General features: G+C 34.6%; 1 protein-coding gene across 1 annotated transcript in view; it reads right to left on the reverse strand.

Annotated features, from left to right (window-relative positions):
* Positions 1–13196, reverse strand: part of ADGRV1 (adhesion G protein-coupled receptor V1) — a 471428-nt gene extending 458232 nt beyond the window's left edge. Inside the window, exons 1-8 of the mRNA XM_008700836.2 lie at positions 13013–13196; positions 10662–10811; positions 9447–9542; positions 6856–6960; positions 4685–4798; positions 1918–2483; positions 1298–1568; positions 581–910 (exon numbers count right to left, since the gene is read on the reverse strand). Coding sequence (XP_008699058.2) covers positions 581–910; positions 1298–1568; positions 1918–2483; positions 4685–4798; positions 6856–6960; positions 9447–9542; positions 10662–10811; positions 13013–13195 — 1815 coding nt within the window. The 5' untranslated portion in view covers position 13196. The remainder of the gene's footprint in view (positions 1–580; positions 911–1297; positions 1569–1917; positions 2484–4684; positions 4799–6855; positions 6961–9446; positions 9543–10661; positions 10812–13012) is intronic.
* Positions 13197–13841: the final 645 nt, after the last annotated feature.

The raw sequence follows: 13841 nt of genomic DNA on the forward strand, positions 1-13841 counted from the left end.
CTAACTTCTTTTTATTAAGTAGATGAGAATCCAAAGATTCTATCTATAGTTAATAGACAAAGAAACAGATTTTTTTAAGTATGTTATTTAAAAATATCTGCGCCATTTTTCTCATATTGCTTTTTTTATTTCTGAAATGTCTCCCTTGCTGTAGCCATCATGAAAAACAGTATTTACCCTACAAATCCCATTCCTATGTCATGTTTTCCCAAATCAGCTCAAAAGAATGTTGGATCTCTTTCTCCTTCTCTCTCTCAATCTTCCCCCTCCCTGCCCTCCTCCATTAACAATTTGTGTTACTCCATTACGTCCTCCATTAGTTTCTGACCTGCATTTCAAGTTGGTGTACTTTTATTATCACCTGATTAAACTATTAACTTTAGTAGGACCCTTGTTTTATTCATTCTTATACAGCTTAGGAGCCGACACAGTCTCTTCTTGGACTCCCTCAACAAGTTTTAGTAACCAATGGTAGCATCCAAGCCGTCAATGTGGGCAAGATAATGGTTAGTTAACTCTCTCACAGACAAATACATGTACAGTCAAACCAAAGTTGAAATTGTTCTAATCATTACAGTACCTTTACTAGAAAGTGGGCCCCATTTTGAAGGAATGCATCATTTCTTATTGGTAATTTTGTGGTGACTTGGATTTTTTGTTCTGGAAAAATGAGGTTATTTCTCCTGGACATATTTAAGATGCCATCTTTTGCTCGTAAAGGGTCCACAGCTCCAGGAGGAATATAAAGGGCAGAATAAAACATCTTCACATCTCCTTTAGTTCCTCCTTGTCTTGTAAAACTCAGGAATAAATATCGTTCACCCGGGCTGCTTTCAATCTTCTGGTTTTCCATAGGAAAAAATGTTATTAGGCCATAAACATCATCACTATCCTGAATGTAGAACAAAAGCTGCAGATAAAGAAATAAAATATTAAAGTGTAGAATTCTCATATCTGAGAACACCGAACTGCTAATTTTCTAGGCTAGTCTGATTTTTAATATTTATTTATATATCATGTCTAAAGATGATCACTTTTTATATGTGACAGAGTAAAAGATGAATCAAAAATACATTTGGCAACTTTCCTAATTTATTGTTTGTGGAATTTTTTTGAAGAGTAAATTTTTTATTTACAGAACAGACAATCTTGAGCAACGGAAACATACATCATTTCTAAAAGCAGTGCTCTTCCTGTTGCATCCAACAAGACATAAAAGTGATTTGTGTGATCAAATTCTTTGGCTCTTTTGTAACACGGAAATATTCACACAAGTAAAGCATAACAACTGAACTACCTCTGCTGGTTCGCTCACTTCTGCACCTCCTCGTACTGTATGAGGCAGAATCCGAAGTAGATAAGCTTCTGCCTCTTCTGGAAGATCATCATTAACAATAGTAAGAGGAATTGATGCCAACATCTGCCCTTGTGCAAAATAGAGAACTCCAGAACTTGGTCTGATATCTGCTGTTACTGGTGTGGGATCACTGCTATTCCGTGTCAATTCCCAGTTCACAGAAATATTCCCGTGGGTGCCACCATTTCTAACCACTGTAACTTCTTCAAATCTAGAATTTTAAAAGAAATATATATGGTCACATATTATACTGTGTTTCCCTTAGCTGAAATTTTTTCAATGTCAAACCGGCTATCAGATTTTGGTAAAAGCAGAATCCATATCACAGAGAATGAATGCCTGTTTATAATATGAAGGGGTAGATATGTAGATGTGTCCTGGGAACCTATCATAATGTGAATTCCCTTACATATTTAAATCACTCTAAAAATAAGAAAGAAAACAGTGAAACCATGGTGGAAGACATGACACAGTTCGACACTATGTCCAATAGCACAAATACTAAAACACAGAATAATATACTGAAATAATTGTAGTAACAGGTTTAAGATAAACCATACCTTGATGTTGTATCTTCATCAATTACAACTATCCTTTCAAACAAGATACTGTTGAATGACAGGACTCCATAAGGTTTGTCGTTTGGCTTAATGGTGATTTGCACAATAGAAGGGCCTAATAGCACAGCATCTCCCTGCAAGGTATCTTTTAGTAATACAACATGAAATGATTCCGCAATCTCTGGAATGGTGTCATCAACTATCTGAAATTTTAGATGTGATTCATGAATAAAAGGTGGAAAAACAATAGTTGGGGTTGCCTGAAGATCGATGAAGTCTAAATTTTGCTGGGCATGTGCTGTTGAATTCCCAGTTATAATAACATAACTGATTGAAACTTCATATTCATCAGATCCAATCAGATGCCCATTGTCATCTTTTCCACGAACCACTGGAATTAGGAGTATGTGGTCTTCCTCTGGGACCAAATAAACATTCTGAATGAATCTCACGGGACTATCATTTTTCTTAATGATTATCTCAACTGAGCTCCTAGAGGTGTTGATCTCAGCTCCTCCTTCTACACTTTTCAGTTGAATCAAAAATATTTCATCATTCTCTGGTACCTGTCAAATAAATATAAACAGTAGCAAAAATATCAATAGCCAAAACATCTGCAAAGAAACCAAAGTATACAAAGTTGCCATGTTTCAGTACAAAGAAACAAAAAAAAATTTAACTGAAGGGAGTAGAGAGGCTTGTTTAATAATAAATATTTTAATATTAAAATATTTTCCGAAGTACATAATATATTTTAAATAGGGAAGTAAAAGTTCACAAAGCAATGGTATGGACAGGTATTAAAGTATAGGTATAATGTCTTTCAACCTTGATCAATCTTTAGATAACACTAATGATTTGACAGTAAAACTGGGCATAAAATTTTACTAATTTTATCAAATTGGTAGAGTCAGAAGTAGCATGATAGTAATCTAATAATATATAAGAATATCTAAAAATAATATTTTATAGATATATAAACAGATAAGATATATAATATCTAAGAATCTGGAAAACTACATTAAACATCACATGCAAATTGTTAGTTTCCAACATGTGAATTATTCTTGCTTTTCTCTAAATGATTTCTAATTCGAGAGGTAAACATATACCAATCATATGATTTCCAAAATACACATCATGCCTCTGGAGAACAAGCTATAAGAGTCACTATCAGACAAATGCTGACATTGTTAAAGTGAAAAAAAAAAATTTTTTATTTTGCAACTGCACAGAAATCCTAGGGATAATCTTCACTATGCTGTTTAAATAAATTCTGTTTTATGAATGAAAGGGAAAAAATAAATCTTTTTACCTCTATCAACAGCAATATAAAAGGTAAGGCTATGTATCTAAAAAATGCTGTGATTTGATTGATGATCTTTTTATTGCCCAATTTTACTTAGGAATAATTGACAAATATAATTGTAATATATTTTAAATGTACACGTGATGGTTTGATGTACATATACATTTTGGAATAACTGCTGAGATCCAGAGAATTAACAAAATCATCCCCTCACACAGTTGATTCTTTTTGTGTGAGTGACCAAACACTTATGTTCTACTCTCAGCAACTTTCAAGTATACAATACTGTATTATTAACTGCAGGCACAATGCTGTACATTAGATCCTCAGATGATGATCTTTTAAGTTTCTAGTTAAAATGTATAATTAATCATTGTCCCAAATTATAGCCTTTTCAAGGATATAAAAACAAAAGGCTTTTATTAGCTTAGAGAACCAGATGAACTAGAGTTATCGACGCTACCTAATATTTTATTTTTTCAAGAGAAACAATTTCTAATAATGTTTTCTAAATCATTTGTTTTTCTTCTCTTGGGATTTGTTGTGATTTGATTTCATGATATTTTTGTAGCAAGGTCAAGGGATGGTTAAAAATTCCCAGGTATTTTTTTTCTCTCTTTTTTTCTGACAATATTAAGATTATTTCATTAAAAGTTATGTTTTCTCTCACTTAGATCACAAGAAATACCCTTGCACATTTTTGTTCAAATCCATCCCCTTCTTAGTTAAGTCAGCTGTGTCCTATATCTCAATCCTTGTTAACTTCAACGTGACACATAGAAATAACTAAAGCCTTCCTATGATTGTGAACATGTAAAACATCCAAACAAAAGAATATCAATTACAGTAGAATTTTCTTTGCTTTCATAGTAAAATACTTATGCTGGGTAGGTAGTACTATACCTGCTCAAAACAGAAATCACTAACAAAAATCAATCATCAGGTTTACAAAATGCTTAAGTTTTTGTACTATGTGTAGTTGCCGGTTATATTTGGGCTCATCAGCTTTTTTTTTTTTTTAAGATTTTATTTATTTATTTGACAGAGACAGAGACAGCCAGCGAGAGAGGGAACACAAGCAGGGGGAGTGGGAGAGGAAGAAGCAGGCTCCTAGCGGAGGAGCCTGATGTGGGGCTCGATCCCATAACGCCGGGATCACGCCCTGAGCCGAAGGCAGACGCTTAACCGCTGTGCCACCCAGGCGCCCCTCATCAGCTTTTAGATACACCATTTTATGTGAAATAAATTAGATAAATATTAATCAGATATATTCCAAAATGGCTCTTTACAGCTAAAGTATATGCTAACTAGTTAGTACAATACACTAACCTTACATAGGACTATGTTCTTGAATAATTTCAAGTACTGAACACAATTGAATGCTTGACATAATGATCTCCAACATGTCTGTACGACAGGCAGAGTCCCTGTCCATTGAAGCATTTAACGTTCTCTCACCTCATCATCAAGTACTGTCAAGTTATAAACTACTGTTGCTCTGCCAGGGGGGAAGGTGATATTTCCTTTAACTGGGCTCAAATCTTCCTCAGGTGGATTTGGGCCACCCTCTACCTGCAAAGAAACACAGAGAGCCATGAACACACACAAAATATTTCACAAGAGTAAGAAAGTTATTACTGTGATTTTAACTGAGAAAAATCTGCAATTCACTTAAAAAATGTTCTGAGAGAAGAATTACAAAAAACTGTACGTAAGTCTGTCCTCCTACTCAATAGTCAAGGCCTATAAGATAGTTATAGATCTTGACTATAATCACATTAAACTACATGGTTTCTAAGAGCTTTCTCTTTTTTTCTCAGCCATTATATTAAACCTGAGGAAAAAACATATATCTTCTTGAGAGGAAGGTATTCAAAATTGGTAAATTCTCTTAAGTAACAGAATCAAACGGCAGTACCACCACTGACTGTATAACGTTGGGCAAGATGTTAAACAAATCCAAGGGACGCCTGGGGTTCCGTATGCCTTTGGCTCAGGTCATGATCCCAGGGTCCTGGAATCGAGTCCTGCATTGGGATCCTTGCTCAGTGGGGAGCCTGCTTCTCCCTCTGCCTCTGCCTGCCATTCCCCATGCTTGTGCTCTCTCTCTGACATATAAATATATAAAATCTTTTTAAAAATTTAATAAACAAACAACCCTGAGAAGCACTTTCCTCATCTTTAAAATAGGCATAATAATATCCACTTCACAGGCTAGATGTGAAGACATAATAAGATCACTCCTTTTGAAAAGTACTTATTAAGTACTCTGTGCCTGATCTCTTTTACATGCTAAGGGTATAGCAGTGAACAAGCAAACTCCCTACCCATAAGGACCTTACATTTAATGAAAGGTAAAAATGATAAATAAATGTGTATTTTTCAGATGATCATAAGTATTATGGAGAAGAAATTAAGAAGGGCACAAGGGAGACCAAGTTCTGGGAGGAGACGCTGGTTTTTATATGCAGTCAGAATCGGTGTAAAGCACTTATAACAGTAAAAGGCAACATTAAGTGATCAGCAAATGTTAGCTATAATTATTTCAACAAAACAAAGTCTCAAGACAAGAAAGTAACTTCAGACATCCAGAAAGTAACATTCAAAATTTGCAATTTTGCCTTATCCTTTCCACAGCCAATTTTTTTCCCAATTTTTTCCACATTTGTTATTAGATACATTTTCAAAAATATACTACCTAAACACATATAAGTCCATGAAACAAATCCCTAAGGCTTCTTGTGTAGAACTTGCAAGACCACTGCATATTTAATTAGTGTTACCATGTTTTTCATGCATTATTCTCTTATGCCATTTTATTTTTTTATGCAATTAACATAACCATCATACAATGTAGGTCTCCATGAGCACAAGAAGAACTCTCCTATGCTTCAGAATTATGTTATATAAATCCAATTATCCATTTTATTGATATTGCTATTAATAATTAAGATAGAAACTGGTAAGATAGAAATTAATGCTCTAATATTTGAAAACAGCATATGAACATGTTCTAGATATTATAAAACAAAAATTAGTTGAAGATTTGAATATGTATCTCATAAAATAGCAATATGGTGACACACTGGTGTGCATACAGTCGGTAAGTAATCAAATGGAAGGGTGACAACTAGCACCCTAAGAAATGTGCCTCGCCCACAACCTATCTTATTCATGTCAGATGCTGAGACACCTATGGACCTCCATGGTGGAGCGCGACTGCTCTTAATGCATCCATTTTTTTAAATGGGGAATGTAAATGGGGGAAGACCGGATACCAAATAATGTTACATAAGCCTAAGTAACCCACGGGCATGTTTAAAATTTATTCATAAAGCTTTGATTTATTTTATAGAATTAACATTATTATTATTTTATTTTATGGTTTATTATTACCACCCCTGTATATAAAAAGATACATTGTGTTTCATGGTACCACAGTACATGCAAGCAGCAAGAAAAACATTTTTTATTAACTATGAAATTCTCAGATAATAAAATATTTACTTCTATTTCATTTTTATTAAGGGTCATGCTTATTATACAAAGGACCTTGATTTTTTAAGTTATAGCCACCTGATATGAACTCTGAAGCGTTACCATTTAAAGTAATTTCAGAGTAAACTTACCTCAAAAGTCACAGTAACCATTCCATAAGTTCCTTTTTCTCTGATGAGAGTAAGAGGTACAGATTCATTTCTGCCCCTGGGCTCCCTCACTGTGATTGAAAAAGGCTATTGGGAACAGCAAAGACAATCAGGCACTCATCAACCAGAAGTAGAGGTGGTGCAAACTGTTACCTTAGAAATACTAAACTACAGAGAAAAATTAATCCACATGGTATCCTAAGAATGTGGTACATCCTAGCATTAATTAGCTGTAGCTAATAAAAATGCTTGAAAGGTTAAAAATAATAGTGTAAAGGGAACATAAAACTAGTCAGGCCAAAGATGCAAGTTCTTGTCCTGATTCTACCATCAACCAGCTATTCTGCTGAGGGGTCTTAAAAGGTTATCTAGTTGAAAGATGAGAAACTCAAATGTTCACAGGGACCCAGGATGTCACAAAACCAAGTTGTGTCTCCACCCCAGAGCAGCTCATTGGGACCACCCACTGGGAGCACCACCAACAGGCCTTGCTCCCACCCACTATGTCCTCCTCATTGACCAGCCTGCCAATGAAAAGCAGAGAATCGCTAATGATTTTCAGGACATGATCACTGAGGGAAAGAAGCCAGGGCTTCAAATGCTGAAACATGCTGGTTTGGCTGCCTGAAACCAGGCCTAGAAGAGGAGGAAGAGGGAAGCAGCCAGGTGCATGCTAGCTAGGGCTGCAGTGCCCATCTCTCCTGGTGACCCCAAGCCTCAATGTCCCTATCCATAAACGGGGATCAGAATGCCTGTCCCAAGGACATCAAACATCATCATTGTTATCTTTATCATCAACATAATCATTATCCAGGCCAGGAACCGAAGCCAGCCTATTTAGCAACTACTGTGAGCTCAACAGTTAACTGTTTTATTTTAACCACATGGGGCAGGTGTCCAGTCAGGGGCTGCCTGGAAGCACTGCAACCACAACAGTCAGGGACCTGGGACCAATGCTAGAGACCAGAATTCATTCCCAGAGGCTAAGAGGTAGCACGGGAAGGAAGGAAGGAAGGAAGGAAGGAAGGAAGGAAGGAAGGAAGGAAGGAAGGAAGGAAGGAAGGAAGGAAGGAAGATTTAAACAAGTCAGTATGAGGTTAGGAATGATAAATTGGGCGTGAATATAGAAGAAAGACAGTAAGGAGAAAAATTAAGCAATTAAGAGAGCCTGCTTCATAATTAACTAGTAATTCCCTATCATTTAAATAGAAATGACTGATTAATTTAATTAATTTTATAAATGATAATATAATGGAGGTCACAAAGTGTCTACTATATTGACATTATCCACATCTTTTTTAATAAAGATACTGCAATTAAAAGATCATATTTATCTATAGCCTGCCTTGTTTCAGAGATAATTTAGGGTAAGAAAATGACATACAGTGCACCAATTGTAGCAGCGATCTAAATTGGAAAATAAATAAAAAGTTGGGGAGTATCACATCATCTTTTAGCAATGATAATTAGTAACATGATTCAAAAAGACTCAGTATCAGGAAGGTTATTGTAGTCTAAAACTTAGTGGCAAAATCCAATTGTATCCAAGATAAATTTTGTTTTAAGAGCTGAAAACAATTTCTTTCAAGGTGGGGGAACCTGTCTTGTGCATTTGTTTCTAAAAATAAAACTCTCTGAACATAGGACTGGCCAGGGACACAGGAATTCGGTGATCTGGGAGAAAAAAAAAAATGAACTCCTGAGCAAAACTGATGGGGATGATGAAGAGTTTTAATCTTTAAGAAATATTAATAAGTAGGAAAATTTCAGGGTAGGGATTGACTACAGAATTTTTAAGAACTATAATGTCTTCATTCTAGTCAATTTTGAGTTTACTATAATAAGTTTTTCTCATCTCCCAACTTTCAGAGAAGGCTGACAAACAATATTCTCTTTAAGTGGCAACTGAGGAAATCAAGCAAAAGGAACTGGACTACAACATCTGCTACAGACTGAATGTTTGTGCCGCTCCCCCCTCAACCCAAAGTCATGTTCAAATCCTTAGAGGTGGGGCCTTTCGGAGGTGATTAGGTCAGAAGGCAAAAGCTCTCGTGAATGGGATTAGTGCCCTTATCAGAGAGACCCCAGACAGCTCCTTTGCCGCTCCTGCCCTATGAAAGCACAAGAACACATCCAGGAAGCCGGCCTTGCCGGACACGGGTTCTGTCAGCACCTTGATCTTTGACTTCTCAGCCTCCAGAACTGTGAGAAATACATTTCTGTTGTTTTTAAGACACCAGTCTACAGAATTCTGTTACAGCAGACGGAACCAGACTAAGACAACATCCAAGCTAGAGACCATCAAAGGAGGTAATGAATGAGTCAGGTGGAATGATCAGCAGGAGATTAGGACAAGAGATGGCCATGATCACGAATAGGCCTCCTCAAGCTGAAGAAATCTTAGGTAGAACAAATGAACAGTCTACAAAATGTGGGACATGGATGCAGCTCGAGTGAATTTTATTTAAATATCAAATGGCAGGATGATACCAGGTAACATCATGAAAAATAACAAAAAAAAATTTAATAACCATTATCTAGCAACTACAAGATTAATCAAATTGCAACCATACCATATTAAATGAAATTATTCCAAAGGCGTTGTCATTTGATAATATTGTCACAGTCACAGTCCTTGGCCATCCAAGTTTCACATTTGCTGAAGGTTTCTAAAATAAAAGCCAAAGAATAAGTTAATAAAATTAAAAATAAGAGGAACAGAGAATCATTTTAATAGAGTTTCTGTCTTTATATAATTGTTCAGAATATGAATAAAAATACAAGTACGGTTTTAATGCAGATTAAGAAAATATATTTAAACTAAGTCAACATGGTAAAGAAGTCCCAAATAAAAACTGCTTTAAAAGTTTAAAAAACCATTAATCACTGGCTATTAAAACATAAATCATTATATTAAGTAATCACTGGCTAGTAGTGCTATATTATAATTATGCTAATGTCATTACTAATATAAAAGGGAATTAAGTAAGCAGTATGAAATTCTATTCAAATATGATTTTTTTCTTACACTATAGAAGGTGCTGAAGCTTAAGAATTATTTATTCTATAAATCATAGAACCAAACTAAAGATAAAATATTAAAACATCTTTTTACTCAATAAGGGAAGAGTTTTCTACATTTCTACTGATATTCAACAGCAGCATAAAGGAATATGCAAAAAAGTAATATTCAAAAGCAAAACAGGACTATTTCAAGTATCATTTTCATAAAGATTTTACTCATACTGACCTAATCATTCTAAAAAAAATTCTCAATGCCCCGCAGAAAAATTAACCAGAACAGTGTTAGCAGTCATTACCTCAACCTAACAGATCAAGCCATAAAGGACAATTAAACCTTAGGCTATTCAAGCATTTTTCCCAGGGGCAGTCCAAAAATTATTCTAAAGCACAGGGACCTCCCACTTCCATGCCTGCTTTTTGTATCCCTCTCCTTTGAACTCAGGAGTCTCGGTCATTCTTTGTGCATCTGGTAGCAGGGGAGGGATAAAAGAGAAAAGGGCCAAATGGAAGACAGGTTTTCTTGAGCATCTGTCATGGCAATTCCTAAATAAGCTAAATGGGTCCAAAAACTATGTAGAATCTTCTAAACAAGATTGTCTGAGGAATAATAACCAGACCGTGAAATTGCCAAAAAGGTTGTCAGTTCTGAGTTCTATGAAAACCATTTTCAGTCTCTAGATGGGCTTGTGTCTAGAGAAACAGATTTTTAAGCACTGTAAGGTTTCTCTGAATTAAGGTGGGTGGCAGGGGCAAGAAGGACTTACCTGCAATGTTAAGTGAAAAATAAAAGTTTCATCAGGCTCTGGTAAGTCATCATCACATACTGCTATGTACACTGTCCGATTTGTTTCTCCAACAGGTATAAATGCTGCAGCATATGTGTCAAAAAAGTCACCGGTGTCATCTCCATACAGCTATCAAATGCAAAATATAGATAGTTCTTATAACAGTGTTAGGACAAGCAAAACTGACACTAACGGGAGCAATCAACAGAAAAAACAGGAATCATCAACTCACACTGATGTTTATAGACAGGACATACAAAAACAAAACAATATTTAACAACCAAGAAAAATCACCTTCAAAAACATTATTAAAAATGATTCTAAACAAAAAACATTTATTTATGCTTTGGAAAGCAAAGGAATCATTACACAGAAAAGTAATAATTATATAGGAAATTAAGGATGTGAATATTTTTTCTCTGCCTCTTGATTAATCTGAAGTGGTTAACAGCTAACCTGACAAGAAAACAAATTGTAGCTAAAACTCTCCCAAAGAAGAGGTGGAAATAGCCTGCCAAAATGTATCAGGAAAATCGATTATTTACCCTATGGGTTTCAAAGAAATGCTTTTTCCAAAACTTTCAACTGAAGTTTTATTTATATTCTCCCCCACAACTCCAATAAAGACCCAATTCCCTTAGCATTCCATATTATTAGTCATCGTAAATCTTTCCTTAACTTTTTAAGACTTCATTCTGTAACATCAGCATTGCTAATAAGATTTTCAAGGGAGGAGTAATTATGAAATTATAAAGGAGCAACTTTTTGTGCAAAGCTAAATGAGATTTCTTTTGCCAAAAAACTCAAAATGAACAACTTAGCTACTGGAAAAAACTATGATTTAGTACAAATAAAAAATGAAGAATATCTATAGGAAAATTAGAGTCAATTTTTAGTTTTCTTTTATAAAAATAAAGTTTAAATACTTGAGATATCCAATTAAGTTGTTAAGGGTATTGAAAAACTTGTACTCCTAAACATAAAAAGTGGCACAGTCTTTTAGAAAGCATTAACTATCAAGAGCCACTGAAACAAATAGAAAAACACAGTAATCCCACCCAAAAAACCACTTAACCCAAAATATGTAACAATTGGTACATATGTAAACATTTTCATCAAAACAGCATTTACAGCAGCAAAAATTGGAAGCAACTTCAATGAAAAATAGGAGGAAAATGATTGAGAAATTATGATGCCACCATCGAGAGAAGCCGTGAAAATGACAGGGCAATCCCAAAACATCCCTATGATACAATCGGAATTATGCATAAAAGATCACCAAGTATAATGTATATTCAAGTTCAAATGAATTCAGTAAATATATTCACACATAATAAATTAAAAACTCAAAGCAATGCACAAAATTACAAAACCGGGTTTATTTCGTAGGTTGTCCTTCTTTATCTCTTTTTATAATGTTTCACAATGTGGTATTTTAACCTCCTGCTTCAAACTTGTTTTTGAAAAAAAATTTCAAGTACTTTGGGTCTCAAATAGAGCGGTATCTTTAGTGGTCATACGACCTTACTTTCTGGTTAAACACAGACACAAATATATGCACACATAATCCACCCAATAACTAAACTGTGTGCAAGAGAGCTTGATAGTTTCACAAATCCTGCCTAACTTCTACTTAAGTTAATGTCCTTCATTTCTCCCAAGCTCTCTGACAAAATTCATTTTTAATTTGCCATTTTTCTGCTTTTAAATATCTTATGTATTTTCCCTAAGCCACCTAAAATAAATATCTGAGCAGAGATAACTTGAATCTAAATTACTCAAAGTAAAATTTTCATTTAGCTAGAAATATTTATTGATGTCTTTGGTTCTTATTTGTTTTTAAATACATATATGAACATTTTAGGGGCGCCTGGGTAGCACAGCGGTTAAGTGTCTGCCTTCGGCTCAGGGCGTGATCCCAGCGTTATGGGATCGAGCCCCACATCAGGCTCCTCCGCTAGGAGCCTGCTTCTTCCTCTCCCACTCCCCCTGCTTGTGTTCCCTCTCTCGCTGGCTGTCTCTATTCTGTCGAATAAATAAATAAAATCTTTAAAAAATTAAAATAAAATAAAAAATAAAATAAAATACATATATGAACATTTTAAAATAATCAGTCTATACCTTTACAATACTATTATTGTCAAGTGCATATGCTACCTTGAGCACTGTATAAACTCTATAGGAAATATGAATGGAATAGTCTAACGGCAAGTCATTTATCATAATGAAACTACTCAGAATTTCAAACAGTTAAAAAAAATTCTTGTCACTGAAACTAAGAAATTTCATATCAGCTATTTCAGTAAGAATACAGTTACATCATTTCTTACCGATACAATTGCAGTGACATTTGCCGGCTCTCCTATTCTTTCGATGACAAGACGAATAACTGTTGTACTTGTTTCATTAACTACAAATTTTGTTTGTCCGGCAAACCTTATTTCTGTTTCTCCAAACACAAAAGGGATGAATAAAGCTGTGAGGAGATTTACTAGTAAAGACGCAGAGGGCATCCCTATAAGAAAAAAAAAAAAAAACTTTGTTCACAAAACATATCTATTTTCATCAGACTGTGTTGCCTATAGATATGAACACAGAGTGAAGAGCTAGACAGTAAGCAACTGAGACATAAATATATCAAATATTAAGCATCCAACTTAAACACATGCTTAAAGAAACAAGTTAAAAGTCATAATCTCTTCCGTGGTTCTGTTTTACAATTCATAACTACTCTTTGTTCTTTAACTTATATATTAAGATAAGAGTTATTAGTAGCGTTAAACTTATTTATTAAATTAGGGTTTTAAAATTTTTTGACCCTAAAATTTATTCTAAGAAAAACATAAACAGTACCTTGGAAATGGAATTAAAGCCTATATCCCCCCCCCAATTAAACTGTAAAATGGAAGCTTAAACTAAAAAATTATCAAATGGATCAATAATCTTAATGGGGCATCTTTGTCTTTTTATTTGTTGATCACACAAATATGAGCAAACTCTTAGAAGTGGTAAATAAAAGCAGTTGAAGCTAAAACTTTATTATATATTGATTTCTTGGTTGTGTCTACCTTTTCCTAAAATTTCTTATTTAAGAATGTTTTTTAAAAAATGTTTTAGTTATTGCAAGGAAATGCTAATGCTTTTTAATTTTTTAGTTGT

Source organism: Ursus maritimus, unplaced genomic scaffold (genome assembly GCF_017311325.1).
Source record: "Ursus maritimus isolate PB19 unplaced genomic scaffold, ASM1731132v1 scaffold_5, whole genome shotgun sequence".
In the NCBI taxonomy this organism is placed as follows: domain Eukaryota; kingdom Metazoa; phylum Chordata; class Mammalia; order Carnivora; family Ursidae; genus Ursus; species Ursus maritimus.